Source organism: Sorex fumeus, unplaced genomic scaffold, assembly GCF_029834395.1.
Source record: "Sorex fumeus unplaced genomic scaffold, SorFum_2.1 ptg000051l, whole genome shotgun sequence".
Classification (NCBI taxonomy): domain Eukaryota; kingdom Metazoa; phylum Chordata; class Mammalia; order Eulipotyphla; family Soricidae; genus Sorex; species Sorex fumeus.
The window spans coordinates 37,001,396-37,021,185 of NW_026606108.1; the positions used below are offsets into that span (position 1 = coordinate 37,001,396).

A 19,790-nucleotide genomic window follows, 5' to 3' on the forward strand; every position below is an offset into this window, starting at 1 on the left:
GTCACACCTAGGAGTGCTTAGGGCTTATCCCTGGTTCTTTATGCAGGGGCCACTCTTGGTACTCAGGGGGCTGTTTGTACTGCCAGAGATCAAACCCCAGCTGGCCACATGCAAGGTAGATGCCTCAACCCCTATACTATCTCTCTAGCCCCTGTAGTCTTTATATATTTTTCAAAGCAAGGGTGTAGGTGGCATGGCTTGGTGAAACCCAGAAAAGAAAGTGCTAAACCCTATATGTTAATTTAGTAGAGGGGCTAGTTTAAGGAGGAGCAAAATGTTGGCCTAATGAGTTCTCTCTCCAGTTTCCCTTTGGGAATGGTCCACATCATCTGTAGATGGTAAGTATAAAGGAAGTTGATAAAATAAACTTTGGTTTATCTGCAAGCAAAAGTCATGGAGTACAACAGCACAACAGATGAACACTAATAATAAAAATACTAACCATTTATGAGCACTTCAGATGTGCCAAAAAAAATACTACTTGACCCTTTATTCATATTTTCTCATTCAATCTTGACCAAAACTCTCTGAGGTTTACACTGTTTTTATGTCCTTTACATACACACACTCACACACACACAGTCATTATTCCCTTGCAAAGAGTTCTGAAAAACTTATACATTCAAGGTCACACAGCAATAAGTATGGATTCATGCCAAGGTTTCTGTTATTCCAAAGTCCATACTTTCAATTAACAGTTTTTCACGGTGTAAGTTGTTTTCATACCCTCATGACAAAGAAAGAAATGTGTTCATTAGAAATCTCGACTTAAATTTATGCTTAAAAACAGCCCCAGTTAAGCTTCAGCAAGTTAAGTGTGGAACAAGCAACAGATTCAGGATTCCTCCAGTCTTTGGAGGCTCGACATGTGATTCTAGCCCAGCAAGTTGGCTTTGCAGGCCCTGGGTTTCCCAGGGCACTTGTAAAATCAGGCTGCACCTGGTGCTCCCCTACCTCAAAGAATTCCACAGAGTCAATTACCCATACTGAGATAATAAGGCCCATATCCAAGGATGAACCTATTTGACTAGCAGTTTCCATATCCTCTCTCACTTTCTTTGCAGATATCAGAACTTCCCACAAAGTTATCAGTTAATCAACAAATAATTACCCTTACCTATATGTGTACAGCCTCACAGTGATCAATGAGTACATGTATCTACAAGGGTCCATTCTTACTCTTGAGAACCAGCCTCCAGTGTGGAGACCTGAGACAGATAAAGTGAAAGTGTAGGGCCAGAGGATGGTGAAAGTACAGGGCCAGGGGACGGCTCTGTGGGAATGGAGCTGGGCTCGAATCTTGGAATGGCAGGAGAAGAGAGGTCTTGAAAATCTTGCCTTAAAATGTACAATTTAGTATCAGTAAATGTTTGAATGTTTGCTCTGTATATACATTTTTATATTAGAAACCACATGAAGATTTTTGGGAAAGGGGCCAGAGAGATGATTACTCAAGGATCTGGAGCATATGTTTCACATACAGGAGGCTCAGGTTCAATTCCTGGCACCACAGGGGCCCCTGAGCACTGCTATGAACATTCCCCAAGCACTGAGTCAAGAGGAGCCCCTTAGCTCTGCCAAGTGTGGTCCCAAATCAAAGAAACAAAAAAGTTCTCAGGGTCTAGATAGACAGTACAGCAAATAGGGTGTTTGCCTTGCACACGGCAACCTGTGTTCAATCCCTGGCACCCCACACAGTTAGTTCCCAGAGCCCCGCCAGACATGATCCTTGAGATCAGAGCCAGGAGTAAGTCCTGTGCATAAAGCCAGGTATGGCTTTAAAATACCATTCTCAGGTGAAAAGGTATCCAGAGCAGGACAAGTTTAAGAAGTCCTGCTACAGAGTGCCTGCCTTCCAAGCCTGAGTCATGAGTTTGATCTCCAGGGCTGCCCACATGCACCATGGGCAGCCCTGACAGTTCTGCCACTTGAACCCTGAGATCCACAATGAAATCCAACCAAGTACAATACTAGAAAGTACCAGTAAGCAAAACAATAGAATTGTACAAGCAATGTGTCCAGTAGTACAGCCCTCACTGAGCACATATGTGAATCCTGCAGCAATTGGCAGTTAAAAACTTCGAGCCCTAGAGAGATCCTAGAACTGATTCCCAGCACTTCCCCTCCCCACACACACACATACACTCACTTGAATTCAGCATGTAGCCTTACTATTCAGTAAGCCCAACTATGAGATACAATCTAGAGGTATTGAAATTTGGCAAATTAGTCAGGACTAGGAAAGCTGAAATTTCCAAAACAAAGCAGAATTCTAAAAGAGCCCTGAAATCCAGGCAAAAGGAACTGTGAGCCAAGGATCTGGGGCTGAGGGAGTAGAGAGACAGGAGGGAAGAGACTAAAGAGACCAACAGGGCATTTGCTGTGCCTGGGTAGAGAATTCAGAAGGCTTGGATGCCAGGAATGATCGGCTGCCCGTGGAATAGGAATAAACAATAGTGAGAGCTGGTCAGTCGGATGGCGGAAGCTGTTCAGTTTGGATTTCTTGCCTACACTCTGACTTTACTAAAGAAAAAGTCAAAGAATATGTACCCAAAAGAATGTGTCGGGCAGGGAAATGGCTCAAAGAACTTTTCCAGGTTCAACCCCAATGCTGCATGGTTCCCTGAGCACCACCAGGAAGGATCCCTAAGCAGAGTCAGGAATAGCCTTTGACCCATAGCTGTCACTCAAAACAAAAAAAAACAAAAACAAAGAACCAGGTATTATGAAGTTCAGGACATCAGGAATCCCCGCTGAGAGGCACTAGAGTGTTGAAGAACAAAGTTTTCACTGGGGGCAAAGACTCACAACATTTTGGGACACAGTACTGGAGGACCATAGTGTCCAAAGTGCTTGGCAAGATGTCCTGGGATCAGCTGCTGCTTCTCTCACACGGGCCTTACAGAGCCATGTATCACAGGCCCAGCTAACAGGCCTGGTTCAAAACTCTCAACCTCTCTCCTATTGCTCAGGCCCTTGCGCTAAGGTGCAGACCAACAGGAGGAGGTGAAGAGCCCTGGCCACATGAACTCTGAAGCTCAGTAGCCCTGCAGGCTACAAGAGTCCACCATTCTGACCCAACTGCAAAGAGTATGGGGAGTATCTACACCCACAGCAACATCAATCTAAAAAGTCTTCAACTCTTTCAGCAGCAGTCAGACCAGGAGATATGGTGCCCAAGGACTACTCAGCCTTAGGCCCCCTGACAGTCACGACCAATTGTTCTTCTAAGGTCTAGAGAAACCAATGGCAACCCTGTGCCCTGCACGATCCAGGAGTGGGGACAATCCACGCCAAGGCAAGTGTGCGCGGAGCTTCCCTGATGTGTGGCCTTCATTGCACCCCTTAGGACTTAACCAGTCTCTCACCTTCAGCATATAAGCAGGTTGAGCCCTCCCCTCGGTGCTGCACTGCCACAATCCCTCCCTCCCTGCCATTTTCTCCCCTCAATGAAAACATCAAGCTTTGTTCTCTACCAGCTGCAGTCCCAAAGAATCAAGAGACTGGCACGACATGAAGAAATGTTTTACCAAAAGACCGAGAAGCAGCCCACCCCGTGCAGCCCTTCACACAGAGAATTGGATACTCAGAGAACAGGTTAAAATGGATAGGCATGTGCCTGGCACAAAATAAGCTCCCTTTAGAGCACCTCTGTGGATTCCTGTTGCCTTAAGAACCTCCTGATGGAAGAAGTGGGCACACACCTCTAAAGCACACCCTTGCAGTGCCATTCATAAAGTTTTCAATGCAAATGAAAGTCAATTCGAGCAAATGCCATCTGCATGGGTTTCTCTGCAGCTTACTTGAATTGTGAACATGTGTGATACAGCACGCATGCGTGCATGTGCGCGCGTGCACATACACACACATACACACATACAATTTTAGGAAAGATATCAACATGGCATGCTTGCTGAAGACTTGGACACTTCATTGTGAAAATGCAAGACCAGCGACACTGACATTAAAAAAAAAAAAAAAAACCATGAAGAAAAACACCCAGGAAAGTGGCCAGGAAAGGGAAACGCCTCTTTGAAGCCGCCTGATTCAGCCGAAGCTGAAAGTGTTCCCGATCTCACCAGCCAGGAAGTTCCTTCTTTTGGGGTGCTCCACTACCCAGCAAAGCTGCCCTGGCTTTGCGGAAACTGGAGCTCCTCTGGAGAAAGGGACTTCCCTGCTCTGACTGCTAGCCCTGGGATCCATCAGTGGCCAGGTCAACACATACAAAACACTGGAGCATACATTCACTTACACACGCACACGCACACGCACACACATACATACCTTTCGCCCTCCATTGTGCGAGGCCCAGCCAGGGTGGCAGTCGCTGAACTGTGCAGACACCCAGGGCTCCTAGCTCCGTTCTCCAGCCAACCCGCGGGAGATCTGATCAGCAACAGTGATTCAGCATGGCTGCAAATGAAGCCTCCTCCCTCTCGATCCTCCTTCCTCTGCCGTACTAGCAGCAGCTTCTACCGCAGAAGCAGCAGCAGCAGAAAATGTCTTACCCAGAGCTCCCTGCAGCCCTTTCAGCTGCTAAAAGCAGCAACCCACTTGCTCCCCCTCCCCCGCAGGCTTGCTGCTCTCGCCGTCGCCTAGGAACGGCGGCAGATCGTGCGACCCGCCAGCAGTGCCACCTTTCCAGCCGCCTCCACATCTGCCCAGGCATCCCCAGCCTAGGCGACCTGCCCACCCGGGGGCTCCCGTCTCCTCTGCGGAGATCGCAAAGGCTCCGGCAGCTCCTCGCCAGTCCAAGAAATACGGGCTCCCACCGCGCCCCTGCCCCCATAGGCTGAGTCTGTCAGCAAGGCCAGATTGCTGGAATGAGGAGGCCCCTCTGTGGCTTGCAGTGGAGTTTATCCACCTGGGGAAATTGACTTACAGGTCAAAGCTTCCATTCCATTTCCTCCTCAGTCAACCGACAGTAGCTCTAAGAGACTGACAGAGGGAGAGAAATGGGGTGAGGGGAGGGGGGCGCCGGCAGAGCACGGGAGAAGAGGGTGACAGAACTGAGAAAAACGCTGAGAGAAATAAGGAAAAGGGAACCAGCAGAAACAGATGAAACTGAAACAACCCTCATCTAACTGCAACAAGCCGAAGTCAACTACAGTCAAGCCCTCACAGTGAACACAGCAGATATTTCTTTCCCTCCAACATACCAAAAGACCACAGATTTCAAAGCGCAACCCTAAAATATCTTTCCAAAATCTACCATCTTAAAATTTTAATTAAGCTGTGGCTCCAACTAGTAAGTCTCTCACGACACCCCCTGCTCCCACACCCTGTAATCTCCAGGGGCTGCATCTCAATTTAGACTAACTTAATTCTAAAACATAACCTTGGGGGAAGGCAGCAGGGTCACCTGAGCCCTCAGCATAGCCAGGAGGCTAAGGTGACTGGGCAATAAGTTATTTATCATTAATTAGTCAGAAAAATGAGTGCAGAAGCTTCCTTGAAGACTCAAAAAATACACACACACATACACGCAGAGAGACCTTACATGCAGCCTACCCCTGTTCGGTCCCTGATATCACATGGTCCCCTGAGTGCTCCTCTGGAGCCTCACCTCGAGGCCCCCAAGTAACCACCAAGCTGACCTGGATGATCCCTAGCACAGGCCCCAGTAGCACCCATCCCAGACCCTCACATGTACTGCAGAGAATCACCAAGAGGAGAACCCCCATGTGCCCTGAGCACTGCCTGGGCGGCCCAAAGGAAAAATCATCCCTGAGCATCTTCTTTACAGACTCTACAGGTGAGATATGTGTTTTAGGATCTGAACCAGACTAGCTATCTAAGTGATTTCCAACACATTTTTCCCCACTCTGCACCTCATCCATAGGGGGGTCATGCCAGGCAATCTCTAGAATCCTTTTCAGCTCTAAAATCACATGGTTCTAAGATGTCCTAAATACTCTATTTGCTTCTTGTTTAATCTTTTAGACTGTTCAAAAAATATTTATAGCATTCTAGTGTTCTAAAAGCACAAGTGGTGCTAAGAACATCTACTACTGTTATCACTGTGACACGTCCAATTCCTTCACTGCCACAAAGCCCCTGAGACCACCTGGACGTCCTAGAAACTACAAGCAATTGAAACACAGAGTCTCCTAAGCTTAAACCAACTAGGTGTTATTTTCAAAGACCGTCCCCCACCCTCCAACATCCTCCACCCCTCTCACTCCCGCACACACGCACTCATCTCCTCAGGTCTGAAGTGGGGATGCTGCAAGGATTAAGAGAGAAATAAGAGAGAAAAGGCATGGGGGTCAGGGGACTGGCAGCCTCACAGACCGAGTTCCCACTTTGAAGAAGTTATCAGAAGGAGAGCATGCCTTGGTCAAATGCCTATCTTCCAATCTATCCCACTAGACTTTTACACATCCGAGGGCCTTAGTATATTGAGACAAACGTCTTTGTAATGGGATTTCTCCAGGTGATACTCTTCTGGGACAGAGAGTAGAGATGCAGCAATTACAGGACCCACACCAGCATTCTGTACCCATCCTGTCGGGCTCCTTTATCTATCTTAACTCTCAGTCCCCAACATCCTTCAGCCCTGGAGCACCCAGTCGTCCTTACAAACAGTGCCCCTCCTATCTTGCTCTGCTCTGTCTCTTCCTGCTCTAATCAGCCCCGGGCTCTACTCCAGATACTTCCTCTGGAGGTGAATCACAGGGACCAGAAGAAGAGGAACATCACAAATAAGGAAACTAAACCCCACAATCCGTGTGAGAGCACAGACTTCCACCAGGAAGACAACTGGGTGATTCATCACTGGGACGTCAAAATGATAAGTCTCCTGACTGTATCCCCTCCCTCATGCCTTCACCACACAGGAAAAGAAGGAAATGTCACATCTAACGAAGTGGGAAATGGAGGGAGGTAGGGGAGAGAACGGACCAGAAGAGGAAATCTTGAAAGATGATACTGAGAACCAATAAAAAATATTTGCAGCACTTTCTCTGCAACTATCCTACAACTGTGTTATTGCAAACACCTCCAGCCTCTATTCCCCCACACACTCCACCCACAAGGGGCACATGGAACAGAGAACATGATGCAGACGGCCCTCAGAGAGCTGAGCCAAGCAGCGCATCCCCAGACTCCAGGACAAAGCTCCCAACCTCCTCTTTGTGAGCTTCAGAACTTTTTACATTTTTTACCTTATTATCCAGATAGTCCTGAATTACACCTGTCTCTGTCTGCTGACGACTCATTTCCCTCACTGGGCTTCAAATTAAAAAGAGCAGTGATAGGGGGCCGGAGCAACAGTACAGTGGGTAAGTCTATAACAGTACATTTGTCTTACACACAGCTGACCCAGGTTCAATCCCTGGCATCTCATATGGTGTCACGAGCACCACCAAGAGTAATTCCAGGGTATAGAGCCAGGAGTTACCTCTGAGCAGTGCAGGGGAGGGGGAGGAAGAGGAAGGGAAAGGAAAAAAAGAAAAGGAGGAGGAGGAAGAGGAAGGACAACGATGAAATTTTTGCAGAAAAAGAAAGTCAGGCACAAAAGAGGTGTCTGCTTGCTGGAAGAGAGAAACGGGACAGGTCCTCTTGACTGTCCAGCCTCTCCCTGTATCTAAGACATGTACAAGGCTTCCTCCACAGTGGACAAACCATACTAAATATACCCAGGCCTACACCCCCAAGTTACCCACCCAAATACACCAATTTTATTCAGAATCCTTCAGCAATATGTGGTTCAGGAAACAAAACGTTAAGACAATTAATTTTAGGGTTTTTTTACTGAATGAGTGACAGTGTAGCAGGGAGGGTACTTGCCTTGTATGCAGCCAACCTGAATTCTACCCCGCCAGGTGCCTCATATGGTTCCCCAAGACTTCCAGGAGTGATCCCTGGGCACAGAGCCAGGAGTAAGCCCTAACCACAGATGGTGTAACCCCCCAAAAATCAACAACAACAAAACCCATATTAATTAAATGTTAACTGAATAAAAATAGAATTTAAAAATAAAAACAAATATTGGGTTAGGTCTATAAAGTTCCTCTTCTCCACACATTCTCTCCACAAGGCCCCAAGACAGCACAGTTTCGGCCAAGGAGACAGTATAGGGGTTAAGGCACTTGCATTTCACTGTAAGCCCCAGTTCAATCCCTGACACCACATACTGTCTCCCAAATTCACCAGGAGTGACCCATGAGCACACAGCCTTGAGAATAGTCAGGTGTGGCCCAAAAGGTAGAAAAGGAAAAAAGGACAAAAGAGAACAGCATGAAACCACAACACCCAAAATGAGAGACAGAGAAAAAGGGTATGCCCTGCCACAGAAGCGGGGTGGGGCGGGGTGGGGAGGATGAGGTAGGGGTGGGAGAGGCACACTGGGATCACTGGTGGTGGAGAATGGGCACTGGTGGAGGGATGGGTACTTGAGCATTGTACAACTGAAATGTAACCACGAAAGTTTGTAAGTCTGTAACTGCACCTCACGGGAATCCATTACAAAAAAATAAATTAAAAAAAAACAAAAATTAAAAAAATAAAAATAAAGAGGACAGCATAGCATACTTTTCTTACCTCCATCCTCCTCTAGGACTTCTGTTCCTCATATCTGCAGGTCTGCTGCAGGACCAGAGAGCATCAAGGGCCGATGTAAATGCTCTGCAGGCAGGAGAACTTGATTCAATCCCCTATACCACATGGTCTTCTGAGCACTGCCAGAAGCAACACCTAAGTACTGAATCAGGAGTATCCCCTGAGCACTCCTGGCTATGACTCCCTCCAAAAAAGGTGAACAAAGGTTTGATCCCTGGCACCCCATGTGGTTTCCCAAGTCTGCGAGTAATGGTCATTGAGCACAGAACCAGGTGTAAGCCCTGATCACTGGCTGTGGCTCACCAACATCCTTTCCGCCACACTCCGCAAAAAAAAAAAAAAAAAAAAAAAAAAGAATAAACAAAACAAAACAAAGATATCCACTTGGGGCCAGAGCTATAGTACAGCATATAGGACACTTGCCTTACACCTGGCAGATCTGGATTCAATCCCCTGTACCCCATGTAGTCTGCTGAACCCACCAAGAATGATCCTTGAGTGCAGAGTCAGGAGTAAGCCCTGTGCACCAACTGGGCTTAACAGATAGTCCACATCCCTAGATATATAGACAGATATAGATATGGGATCCAAAGATACAATGCATGTGTGTTTGCCAAGGATCAAAACAAGGATTTTATACACGCAAGACAAACATTCTATCACTGAGCAACCTCTATGGCCCCCATAAAGAGATTTTTTTAGGGCCATAGAAATGTTCTGGGCTGGAGCGATAGCACAGCGGGTAGGGCGTTCGCCTTACACGCGGCCAACATGGCCGACCCGAGTTCGATTCCTCCGCCCCTCTCGGAGAGCCCGGCAAGCTACCAAGAGTATTCGATATGCCAGACACAGTACAACAAAGTCTCCAATGGAGACGTTACTGGGCCCGCTCGAGCAAATCGACGATCAACGGGAGGGCCTTTATAGAAATGTTCCATATCATTAGCTCCTTTCTAGTGCATAATGACCCTGAACATTTGGGAGAGGCCCAGCCATAAAACACTTGTTAATAGACTTAAAAATTCTGGAATTCTGGTCATCTTCCCCCCCGCCCCTGGTGCCCGAATGAGACCCCAAGTGGCCACCCACGAAGGGCTCTAGCTCCTGATCGAGTTGCTGAACGGCCATGATCCCAGAGACTTAGAAACAAATCTTAGAATCCAGCAGCTTTTGGCAAAAATCCCTCCAGATTTAATTATTAAAATTCCAGAATTCCAAAATTGCACAGCCACTATTGTGGCCACACGACATCATATGCTATTCATAATCAGTGTTGGTGGTGGTAGGAAATGGGCACTGGTGAAGAGACAGGTGTTTCATCATTGTATGACCAAGTCTTAAACCCGAAAGCTTTGTAACTGCTCTCATAGTGAAAAGAAAAAAAAATTCTGGTCATTTCTTCTCCTGTATCTTATAAGTCACTTTCACTGAAAATCTGTTCTATGTAAACATGCTTGAATAAAACAGAACTCTGGCTGTACCAGGGAACTACCACCTAAATACCACATGAACAGAAAGTCAGAGCTTATGAAAGCTGACTTGGGAATTATATAGACAAAGGTGAAAGGGAAAAAAGGAAACTCAAAGAAGTACAGAAAAGGTTCTTTGGGAGTCAGTAAATGAAGAAGCACCCACACCTGGGCCACTCAAACTTCCCTCAGATACCAGACCATTTGGAAGCTTCTCCCTCCAGCTGCTGAGAGCACCCCCACCTTGGAAGGAATTTCAGGCCCCCACATCAGGAGACAAAGAGAACAACTCAGTTCAGAGTAGCTCCTGGCTCTGATCAGGACTGCTGTGAGAGTGGAAGAAGCCACGTCCTGTGTGGACACAAGGGGACAGTCATCTGGCGTATGTGTGGAATACTGAAGGTGACGCACCCATCCCCTCTGACTCAGGGTAACAGTTCTGCAGTGGAGCAGCTGCATCTTTCCTCTGCCTCTAAGAACCTTTTCCTCTGTGCAATCTGCAACCCACAACTGGTGCCCTCTGCTGGTAAACATCAATATTTCTTCATCACAAAAAATAAATCCTTACTACTACACAAATGGATTAGGAAAGGGGAAACATCCGCTTCCCTCACAGAATAATCAAGAATGAGCATTAATTCCTACTTAGAACTTTTCCACAAGTTCCCACTAATTCATCATATTTTTTCTCCCCCTTTCTTTTTGTTTCTGTGGCTGCTGCAATAACAATAATATTGCACTGGGTCAGACACAGAGTTATGAGGCTCACCAGGGGTAGCACATCAGCTTGTGGTGATTGCACACAGTTGCCAGGGATTGCCCCTCGTTAGCTGCAGTGCTCAAGCAATTTGGTAGGGCTCACCCCTGGCACATCTTTACTTGTGGTGCTTGCCCAGAGTTTATATTTTAATTGTGTTGCTCACACACACTCACAATAGTGTCCAGAAATCACACTTTGTTGCAACACTGGATGTCCTAGACAGCAGAAAACCTCGGACCACATTTGGGAGGCCATGCATAGACCAGGCATGCGGGAGGCACTGGGGATCCAACTCTTGGCCTCCTATTTGTTAGGCAAGCACTCTGCCTAGTTCTTACTACTTGAAAGTTATATTTTGTTGATTCTATCTACTGCTTCACTTCTTTCCTTTCTGGGTAGAAAATAAAAAACAGGGGCTGGAGCAATAGTACTGCGGGTAGGGCATTTGCCTTGCATGCGGCCGACCCCGGTTCGATTCCCAGGACCCCATATGGTCCCCTGAGCACCACCAGGAGTAATTTCTGAATGCAAAGCCAGGAGTAACCCCTGAGCATCGCCGAGTGTGACCCAACAGCAGAAAAAAGAAAATAAAAAATAGGCTAATTTGGCTAAGGAGATGGCTCAAAGAACTGGAGTTCATGCTTTACATGAGGGAACTCTGGTTCTATCCACAGTTACGTATAGTCCCCAAGCACAGGACTGGATCAAATAAATAAATATATTAAATTGTGATGTTTTAAATGAAAAATATAGAATATAAATGAGACAGTGCTACAGTCAACAATAGTGATATGTATATATGTGAAGTAGAATCTGCACATGAAGCAGGTACAAAGAATTTGAGTTGGAACATATTTAAAATTACATAAAATACTTGTTCAATAAGCTTAAAAATTCTTGTCATTTCTCCTCTTGTATCTTATAATTCACTTCCACTGAAAAATCTCTTCTATGTAAACATGCTTGCATAAAATAGAACTCTGGCTGTATCAGGGAGCAACCACCTAAATGCCACATGAACAGAAAGTCAGAGCTTACAAAAGCTGACTTGGGAAGTACTTAGGGATACAGACAAAGGAGAAGGGGGAAAAAAAGAGACACAAAGAAGTACAGAAAAGATTCTATGGGGGTCAGTGAACAAAGAAACAACTTTAGTTTGGGGAAGGGAGGAGTAAGATACAAGGAATAAAAGTTGTGAACATATTAATTTTGCAGACCATTAAAATGGTATATAGTTGCAACTAGGTTATTTTCTTTTTTTCTTTTTTAATTTGTGGGCCATACTCAGCAGTATTCAGGACTTACTTCTGGTTCTGTGATTAAGAATCACTCCTGACAGGGCTCAAGGGATCATATGTGGTACCAGGGATCAAACCCACATCAGCTACATGCAAGTAAGTGCCCTACCTGCTGTGCTATTATAGCTTTGACCCCTAAAACTAGGTAATTTTAATGGTTCACTTTAAATTTAAATTAACAAGGCCGTGGAGGTAATGAAAGAGCTAGAGTGCGTGCTTCGACTGTAGGAGGCCCAGTTGCATCCCTTGCACTATATGGTCCCCACGTACCTCTGGGAGAACCCCCAAGCATTAAACCAGCAGTAGCCTCTAAGTACTCTTAAGTGTGGTTCAAAATAAAACAAAAAAAAATTTTAATAAAATACTTTTACTTTGAAAAACTTTTCTTTTTAATTTTCTTATGTTCCTGCAAAGACACATGTCTGCAGTGGGCCAGAAATCCTACGTCAGGCTGTGCTACCAGGATTGCGATAAGAACATATAAGGCAATGTCAGGGACTGAATTCAGAGACTGATCCTGAAGGGTAGGTGCTTTACCAGTGAGTTTTCCCTGAACCATCAACTTACAAGGTTTAATTGCTTGAGCCAGGTATGTGGCTCAGTGGTAATGCACATGCCTTGATGCATGAAACCCCAAGCACTGCAAAAAATAATTTAATGAAATATCTAAATGCTCACTTTCACTATTTTAAAATACATACTTATTTTAAGTACATATTTTAAAATATTTTAAAATATGATTTTACGCAGGAGTGAAGTCCCACAGAACCCAGGAAATGTGGAACTTTGTGACCTTGGACTCTGGACTAAACGGACCGGAAGCAGAGATCTTCTACCTGCTTCTCCCAGTCTCCAGTGACCCAAGGGTCACACCCATAAGCCATACCCTGCCAGCGCCAGATAATCTCCTCATTGGCCACCCTCCAGAACTCACGGCTGCTCCTCCCAGACGGGAGTATAAAATGAGGCTCCCATAACCATAACCATGCCACTGGACTCTGCACCAGGCTGTTTGCTCTCTGGGTACCCCAAAGGGGGACAGGCGAGAGCCCTCCCCGCTCCAAGGGACCCAGCCACGGCAGCCAACCTCCACTACCCAATCTCTGCCACACTCCAGGCCTCTTTCCAGACCTTATGATGTTTCCTTATGCCACATCAAAAGACGCTTCCTACACAATGTTTGATGGAGTTCAGACAGTAGACAACAAATCATAGAAATATATATATATATATGCCTCCTTTCCTTCCCGTCCCAATGAGACCCTAAGTCGCCACCCACGAACAGCCTCTCTGGCTCCTGATCAAGCTGCTTAATGGCTATGATCCCAGAGACGCACAAACAAATCTCGAAATCCAACAGCTTTTGGCAGAAATGCCTCTGGACCACTCAGTAAGTTACTGTCGCTGAGCCACCCCAGGGGGGAAAGGGTGATGTCCCTCCACCTGCTCCCCCCTGGTGGCCTGGTGGCCGCCATCCTCCAGAGGCCACTGGACAGTCAGGTTTGGGCCCACAGTGATGAGACACGCAGGGCCTCACGGGATGGGGGTGGAGCCAGCCTTTTCCTTCCTGTCCCAACAAGATCCCGAGTCACCGCCCACGAATGGCCTCTCTGACTACTGATTAAGCTGCTTCACTTGATCACTTGACTTGATCATCGATTTGCTTGAGCGGGCGCCAGTAACGTCTCCATTTGTTCCTGTGGCGTGCCAGTGTAGCCCAATCGCGTCTTTTCGTTCTAGGAACATGAAGAGCCTCAAACCGATCATTCAGGATCTTGATGAAGAAGTCTGACCATCTGGTAGGTGGGCAGCCACTCGGTCTTTTGACATCCCCTGGAATCCAGTCGGTAACAGCTCTAATCCAGCGGTCGTCTATAAATCTTATTACGTGACCAGCCCATCTGATTTTTGATGCCTTGGCAAACGAGACAGCATCCCTGATTCTTGATCGTTGACGGAGGTCAGAACTCCGGATTCTTACTCTCATTTGAGTGAAACGTGATATTCCATGCATAGCTCTTTCAATTCCTCTTTGGGAGACCCGAATAGCATTTTCATCCTGTTTACATAGGGCCCAGGTCTCTGAGGCATATGTTAATGCAGAACAGTGGAATCAAAGAGATGTGCCTGGAGCCAGAGTTTCTTCGTCCTTTTAGCTATTTCTTCGACGTTCTTGAAGGCGTTCCAAGCCGCTCTCTTCCTCCTGCGCAGCTCGGGTGCCAGGTCAAGCTGCTTAATGGCCATGATACCAGAGACTCAAAAACAAATCTCGAAACCCACCGGCTTTTGGCAGAAATGCGTCTGGATCACGTGGTAGGTTACCATCGCCGGGTCACCCCAAGGGGGAAAAGGTGCTTTTCCTCCACCTGCTCCCCTTTGGCAGCTCAGTGGCTGCCATCCTCCAGAGGTCATTGGACAGTCAGGTTTGGGCCCTGAGTGATGAGACACTTGGGGCCTCACGGTATGGGGGTGGATCCGGCCCTTTCTTCCCCATTCCAATGAGATCCCAAGTCACTGCCCACAAACGGCCTCTCTGGCTCCTGATCAAGCTGCTAAATAGCCATGATCCCAGAGACTCAGGAACGAATCTCAGAATCCAGCAGGTCTTGGCAGAAATCCCTCCAGATTTAATTGTTAAAATTTCAGAATTTCAATATCAACATCATATGTTATTCATAACCAGCAATAGAAAAATATTGTCTACTGTTGCCTTTTTGGCAGATCTGAGTGTTGGGGTCAAATCCCAAATAATGGGTGGGTCAGGTGTCAAAATATTGAATGTAATCAAAGTAGAAAGAGTAATGTGGAGGTCATTGCCCCACAGGTAGGGGGAGGGTGTGGGATGGGGGTATACTGGGGTTTTTGGTGGTGCAGAATGAAATGTACAATGTCGAAGTCTTTCAAGACTTAAACCTGAAAGCCTTGTAACTGCTCTCACAGTGATTCAAAAAATAAAATTATAAAAAATGAAAAAAACTAACTAAATAAATAAATAAAGAGCCCGGCAAGCTACCGAGAGTATCTCGCCCGCACGGCAGAGCCTGGCAAGGTCACCGTGACGTATTCGATATGCCAAACACAGTAACAACAAAGTCTCCAATGGAGACGTTACTGGGCCCGCTCGAGCAAATCGATGATCAACGGGAGGGCCTTTACCTTTACCTTTTTAAATAAAATATATATGCTTCTCAGAGAGTCCAGCAAGCTACCGAGAGTACCCCGCCTGCACGGACAGAGCCTGGCAAGCTCCCGTAGCGTATTCAATATGCCAAAACCAGTATCTATAACAGGTTTCATTCCCTTGACCCTGAAAGAGCCTCCAATCATTGGGAAAGACGAGTAAGGAGAGGCTGCTAAAATCTAAGGGCTGGGACAAATAGAGATGTTACTGCACCTGCTCAAGTAAATCTACAAACAACGGGATGACAGTGATGACAGTGATACAGTGATTTTAAGGTCTCTTGCCATTGTTTGTTGTTGCCTGTAGGCTTCACGCAGCTGATCTTCCAGCTCACTGATCCTGACTTCAGCTGTAGCCATTCTACTGTTGAGGGCACATGTGTGTTTTCAAGAGGTCCAGCGGTGCTCTATCTCTCCCACCATCTGTGTTTGGTAGTCTCGAACTGTTTCCCCCACCCCAGGGAGGTCAATGGCAATGGGCAGGCAAAGGAACGAACGAGGGTCAGGCTGGTCAGTATCAATTGTAGTTTATTCCAATCTTCACTCCAATCTTCCAATCTTCACTCTCACCTCTGACTCTGCCCTCTGGAGCCTGAGCTCCTGAGTCCGAGCCTCAGCCTGAGCCTCAGTCTCTGCTCTCTTGAGCCCCAAGCCCGAGACCGTGCTTGAGCTCAAGCCTGAGCCTCAGCCTCCTCCGCAGCCTAAGGCTTCTTCCTCCACTCTCTCGAGCCCCAGCCCCCTCCGAGCTTACAGTCTTAGTTTATATAGCAATCACTTAGGGAGGTGATGCAAAGGTGGGTTGAACATTAACAAATCAGCAAAGAGAGGTAAGACAACTCCTCAAGGAGATTAACTCAAGGATTAAAAACTCATCTAAAGAGATTATTCCAGATTATTAGGAGATTTGCTCAAGGGTGGGGTCCCAACAAGGGTGTGTTCTTTCCTCAGCTAGTAGTCTACTTAAATAGTTGTAGTAAATCTACTTCTAATATTTCTAGCAATGTCATTCTGTATGAGCATAGTGAGAGATATAAACTTAACAGTTTGGTTCTTCCTGAGGACATCTCACTATATATTCTGCAGTCCTCAGACCAGTTAGTCTTCCTAGCCCCAGCAGGGTCCTAGTCTTGTCATTACTTACTTTTGGATCATGAAAGCATTTGTCCATGATGATGCCCTCAACTTATAGTTGAGTATTGTGGCACTTTGGCCTGGCCCATTTCAATGCCAGGGTAGCTCACAGCTTGCCCTGGGTCCTTTCAGTTCATCGTTGGGACCCTGCTTTGGGGGTCCTAGGAACTAAGGGCAACTAAGTCAAGAAAGCAAATACCCAGGAGTAAATATTATTTGAAGTCAATCAACTCCCAAGTTACAAAGCATAATATTAACTATCTTCCTGTGTCCATACAGAGAGGACATTGCTTTAAGGTAAACTATGCAAAAGACAACTTACAATACAAGTTCAGTGTCCTTAGAAGGATCTGATCTTACAAGCTAACAGAATCTGATTAGGGAGAAAAGGTGATTAGCTGATTGGGGAGGAGAGCAAAGAGAATTGTTTACAGATAAACAGAAGAATGGGAGTGATTCGGGAGCACTGTGATGGGTGTAACCCGATAAACCTAAACTCCCTGTGGCAATGGAGAAAGGACAAGCCAATGTTATCCTACAGGCACACACTGAGTTTTTTTTATTTCATCTACTCAGTCCTTTGTTCGTGACACTTCTGTGCGTAGCTGTCCAATCCATTGTTTCTTTCATATCCTCCTTTAATTTATTGGATAGCTGTGTCACTGTTTCTTTGAGTTCATTGAACATCTTCATTACTTCATATCTGAATTCTTTATCAGAACGGTCCCTTAGGTGAGTAACACCTAATGAAGCTTCTGGACTCTTTTCATCATCCTCTTCTCATGGTGGGGATTTGCACTGTTTCTTCATGTTAGTGTGGTGGTATGGAGACAGAGTTACACGAGATTGCTGGGTATGATTAATTTACCTGTGGCCCAAAATTAGGCCACACCCACTTCTGCAGAGGCAACGCCCATTTCTGAAGTGGCCACGCCCCCTATGGGTACCTGGTGTCTGGAGGGTACAACCTGAGGGATGGAGAGATAAGGTGCAGCGTTGGGGACAAACAGGAAGAGACTCAGGGGTGGTGGGCAGCCCAGGATTCTAGAGGACGCCTGGGGCGCATACGCAGGGAGAACAAAGTCCCAGGTTTGAATAAAAACTGACCTGAGGGATGGAGAGCGATACAGTGATTTTAAAATGCCTAAATATTTTAGGGCTGAAGAGACAGTACAGGGGTGGGGCATTTGCCTCATACATGGTCAACCCAGGATCGACCCCCAGTACCCTATATAGTCCCCTGAGCACTGCCAGGATTGATTCCTGAACAAAAGGCATGCATAAGCACTGCTGGATGTGATTCCCCCACCCCAAAATTAAAATGCTTACGTATCTCGCAATGGAGACATTACCAGGCCCGCACAAGCAAATCGATGAACAACGGGAGGACAGTGCTACATATTATAATACGGCACCATGAAATCCCATTAACAACCAAGATCCACTATAGCACTGTAGCACTGTCCTCCCCGTTGATCACTGATTTGCTCGAGCGGGCACCAGTAATGTCTCCATTGTGAGACTTGTTGTTACTGTTTTTGGCATATCAAATATGCCACGGGGAGCTTGCCAGGCTCTGTCATGCAAGCGGGATGCTCTTGGTAGCTTGCCAGGCTCTCCAAGAGGGATAGAAGAATCGAATCCAGGTAGGCCGCATGCAAGGCAAACACCCTACCTGCTGTGCTATCACTCCAGCTCAAGATCCAGAGACTATAAAACAAAGCTCTCAGAAGAGAGCGATACAGAGTCTCCTGCCCGCATGCCTGGCTGTCTTCACCAGGCCCCGGGGGGGGGGGGGTGAGTTTTCCTCCCCGCCCCAAGTAGATCCCCAGTAGTAGCCAAAGACCTCCAGTACCCCCCAGCCACAACTATATTCAAGGCCACTCTCCACAAGCTCGGACAAGCCTCACTCATGAAGGAACCAGCAGAAGAACCCAGATGCACGGGTTCCAGGGCTGATATCTCCAAGCCTGCTCGGATCGGGACTGGGCCTCCTCCACCCAGATCCCTCATTTTCCAGTAGCTAGGCAGTAACACCCACAAACTGACCCCGGTGCCATGAAATCCTATCAATGGCCAATATCCAGAGACTATAAAACAAAGCTCCCAGACCTCTTATAGTCTTAATTCTCCTTCTTGGAGAACCAGGCAAGCTACCAAGAGTATCCTGCCTGCACGGCAGAGCCTGGCAAGCTCCCGTGGCATATTCGATATGCCAAAAGCAGTAACAATGATGTGTCTCATTCCCCTGACCCTGAAAGAGCCTCCAATGTGGCATGGTTGGGAAGGACAAGAAAGGAGAGGCTGCTAAAATCTCAGGGCTAGGACGAATGCAGATGTTACTGGTGGCCGCTTGAGCAAAACACTGAATAATGGGATAACAGTGATACAGTGATAAAGTAATTATAATACATTAATACATCCCTATTACATATTTTATGTAGCAAGGTAGCATGGTCCTCCCATTGCTCATCGATTTGCTGTAGCGGGTCCAGCAACATCTCCATCGTGAAACTTGTTGTTACTGTGTTTGGCATACTGAATACATCACGGGTAGCTTTCCAGGCTTTGCCATGCGGGCAAGACTCTAAGTAGGCTTGCCGGGCTCTCCGAGAGGGGTGGAGGAACCGAACCCAGCTCTGCTTGGCCCGCTGCGTGCAAGGCAAACTCCCTTCTGCTGTGCTATGTGTAGAATGTAAAATTTATCACTCAGTTAAAGAGTATTAAATACAGAGTAATAAATACATTTACCATGTTCTGTGACACTCACCACTACCAATTCCATGACTTTTTGTCATCCCGAAAGAAACCAAGTCCTTGGGGCTGGAGTGATAGCCCAGCGGGTAGGGTGTTTGCCTTGCACGCAACCGACCAGGGTTCGATTTCCAGCATCCCATATGATCTGAGCACTGCCAGGAGTAAGTCCTGAGTGCATGAGCCAGTAGTAACCTCTGTGCAATGCCAGGTGTGACCCAACCCCCCCCCCAAAAAAAAAAAGAAGCCAAGTCCTCTTAGTGGTCAACTCCCATTTCCTCCTCGCCTCAGTTCCTGGTAGCCTCTACTCGACTTCTTGTTTCTATGAATTTGCCTATTCTTGATATCTCATATAAGTATAATCACACAATATTTGTCCAGTGATGTCTTGCTTCTTTTACTTAGCAAGAATGTCAAGACTCATCCATGTAATAACATTTATCAGAATTTCATTCCCTTCTAATGGCTGAATAAAATTCCATTATAGGTATATTCTGCATTGGTTTTATCCATTCACTTATTTTTTGAATATTGAGTTTTTCTTCCTTCTTTTTAAATTTTTGGGGCATGCCAGGCTGGTGGTACTCAGAAGCCTTTTTTTTTTATTGAATCACTGTGAGCTACACTTACAAAGCT

At 46.5% G+C, this 19,790-nt stretch overlaps 1 protein-coding gene across 2 annotated transcripts in view; it reads right to left on the reverse strand.

The window, feature by feature from the left end:
- KLHL3 (kelch like family member 3) overlaps positions 1-4,750 on the reverse strand; it is a 134,608-nt gene extending 129,858 nt beyond the window's left edge. The window contains exon 1 of one of the 2 annotated variants that reach the window (XM_056124384.1): positions 4,285-4,750. Coding sequence is in view for 1 of the 2 variants with exons in the window: in XM_056124382.1 (XP_055980357.1) it covers positions 4,285-4,298 (14 nt within the window). In the remaining variant the exon portion in view is untranslated. The remainder of the gene's footprint in view (positions 1-4,284) is intronic. The other variant, XM_056124382.1, reaches the window with a different exon arrangement.
- Between the last annotated feature and the right edge of the window lie 15,040 nt (positions 4,751-19,790).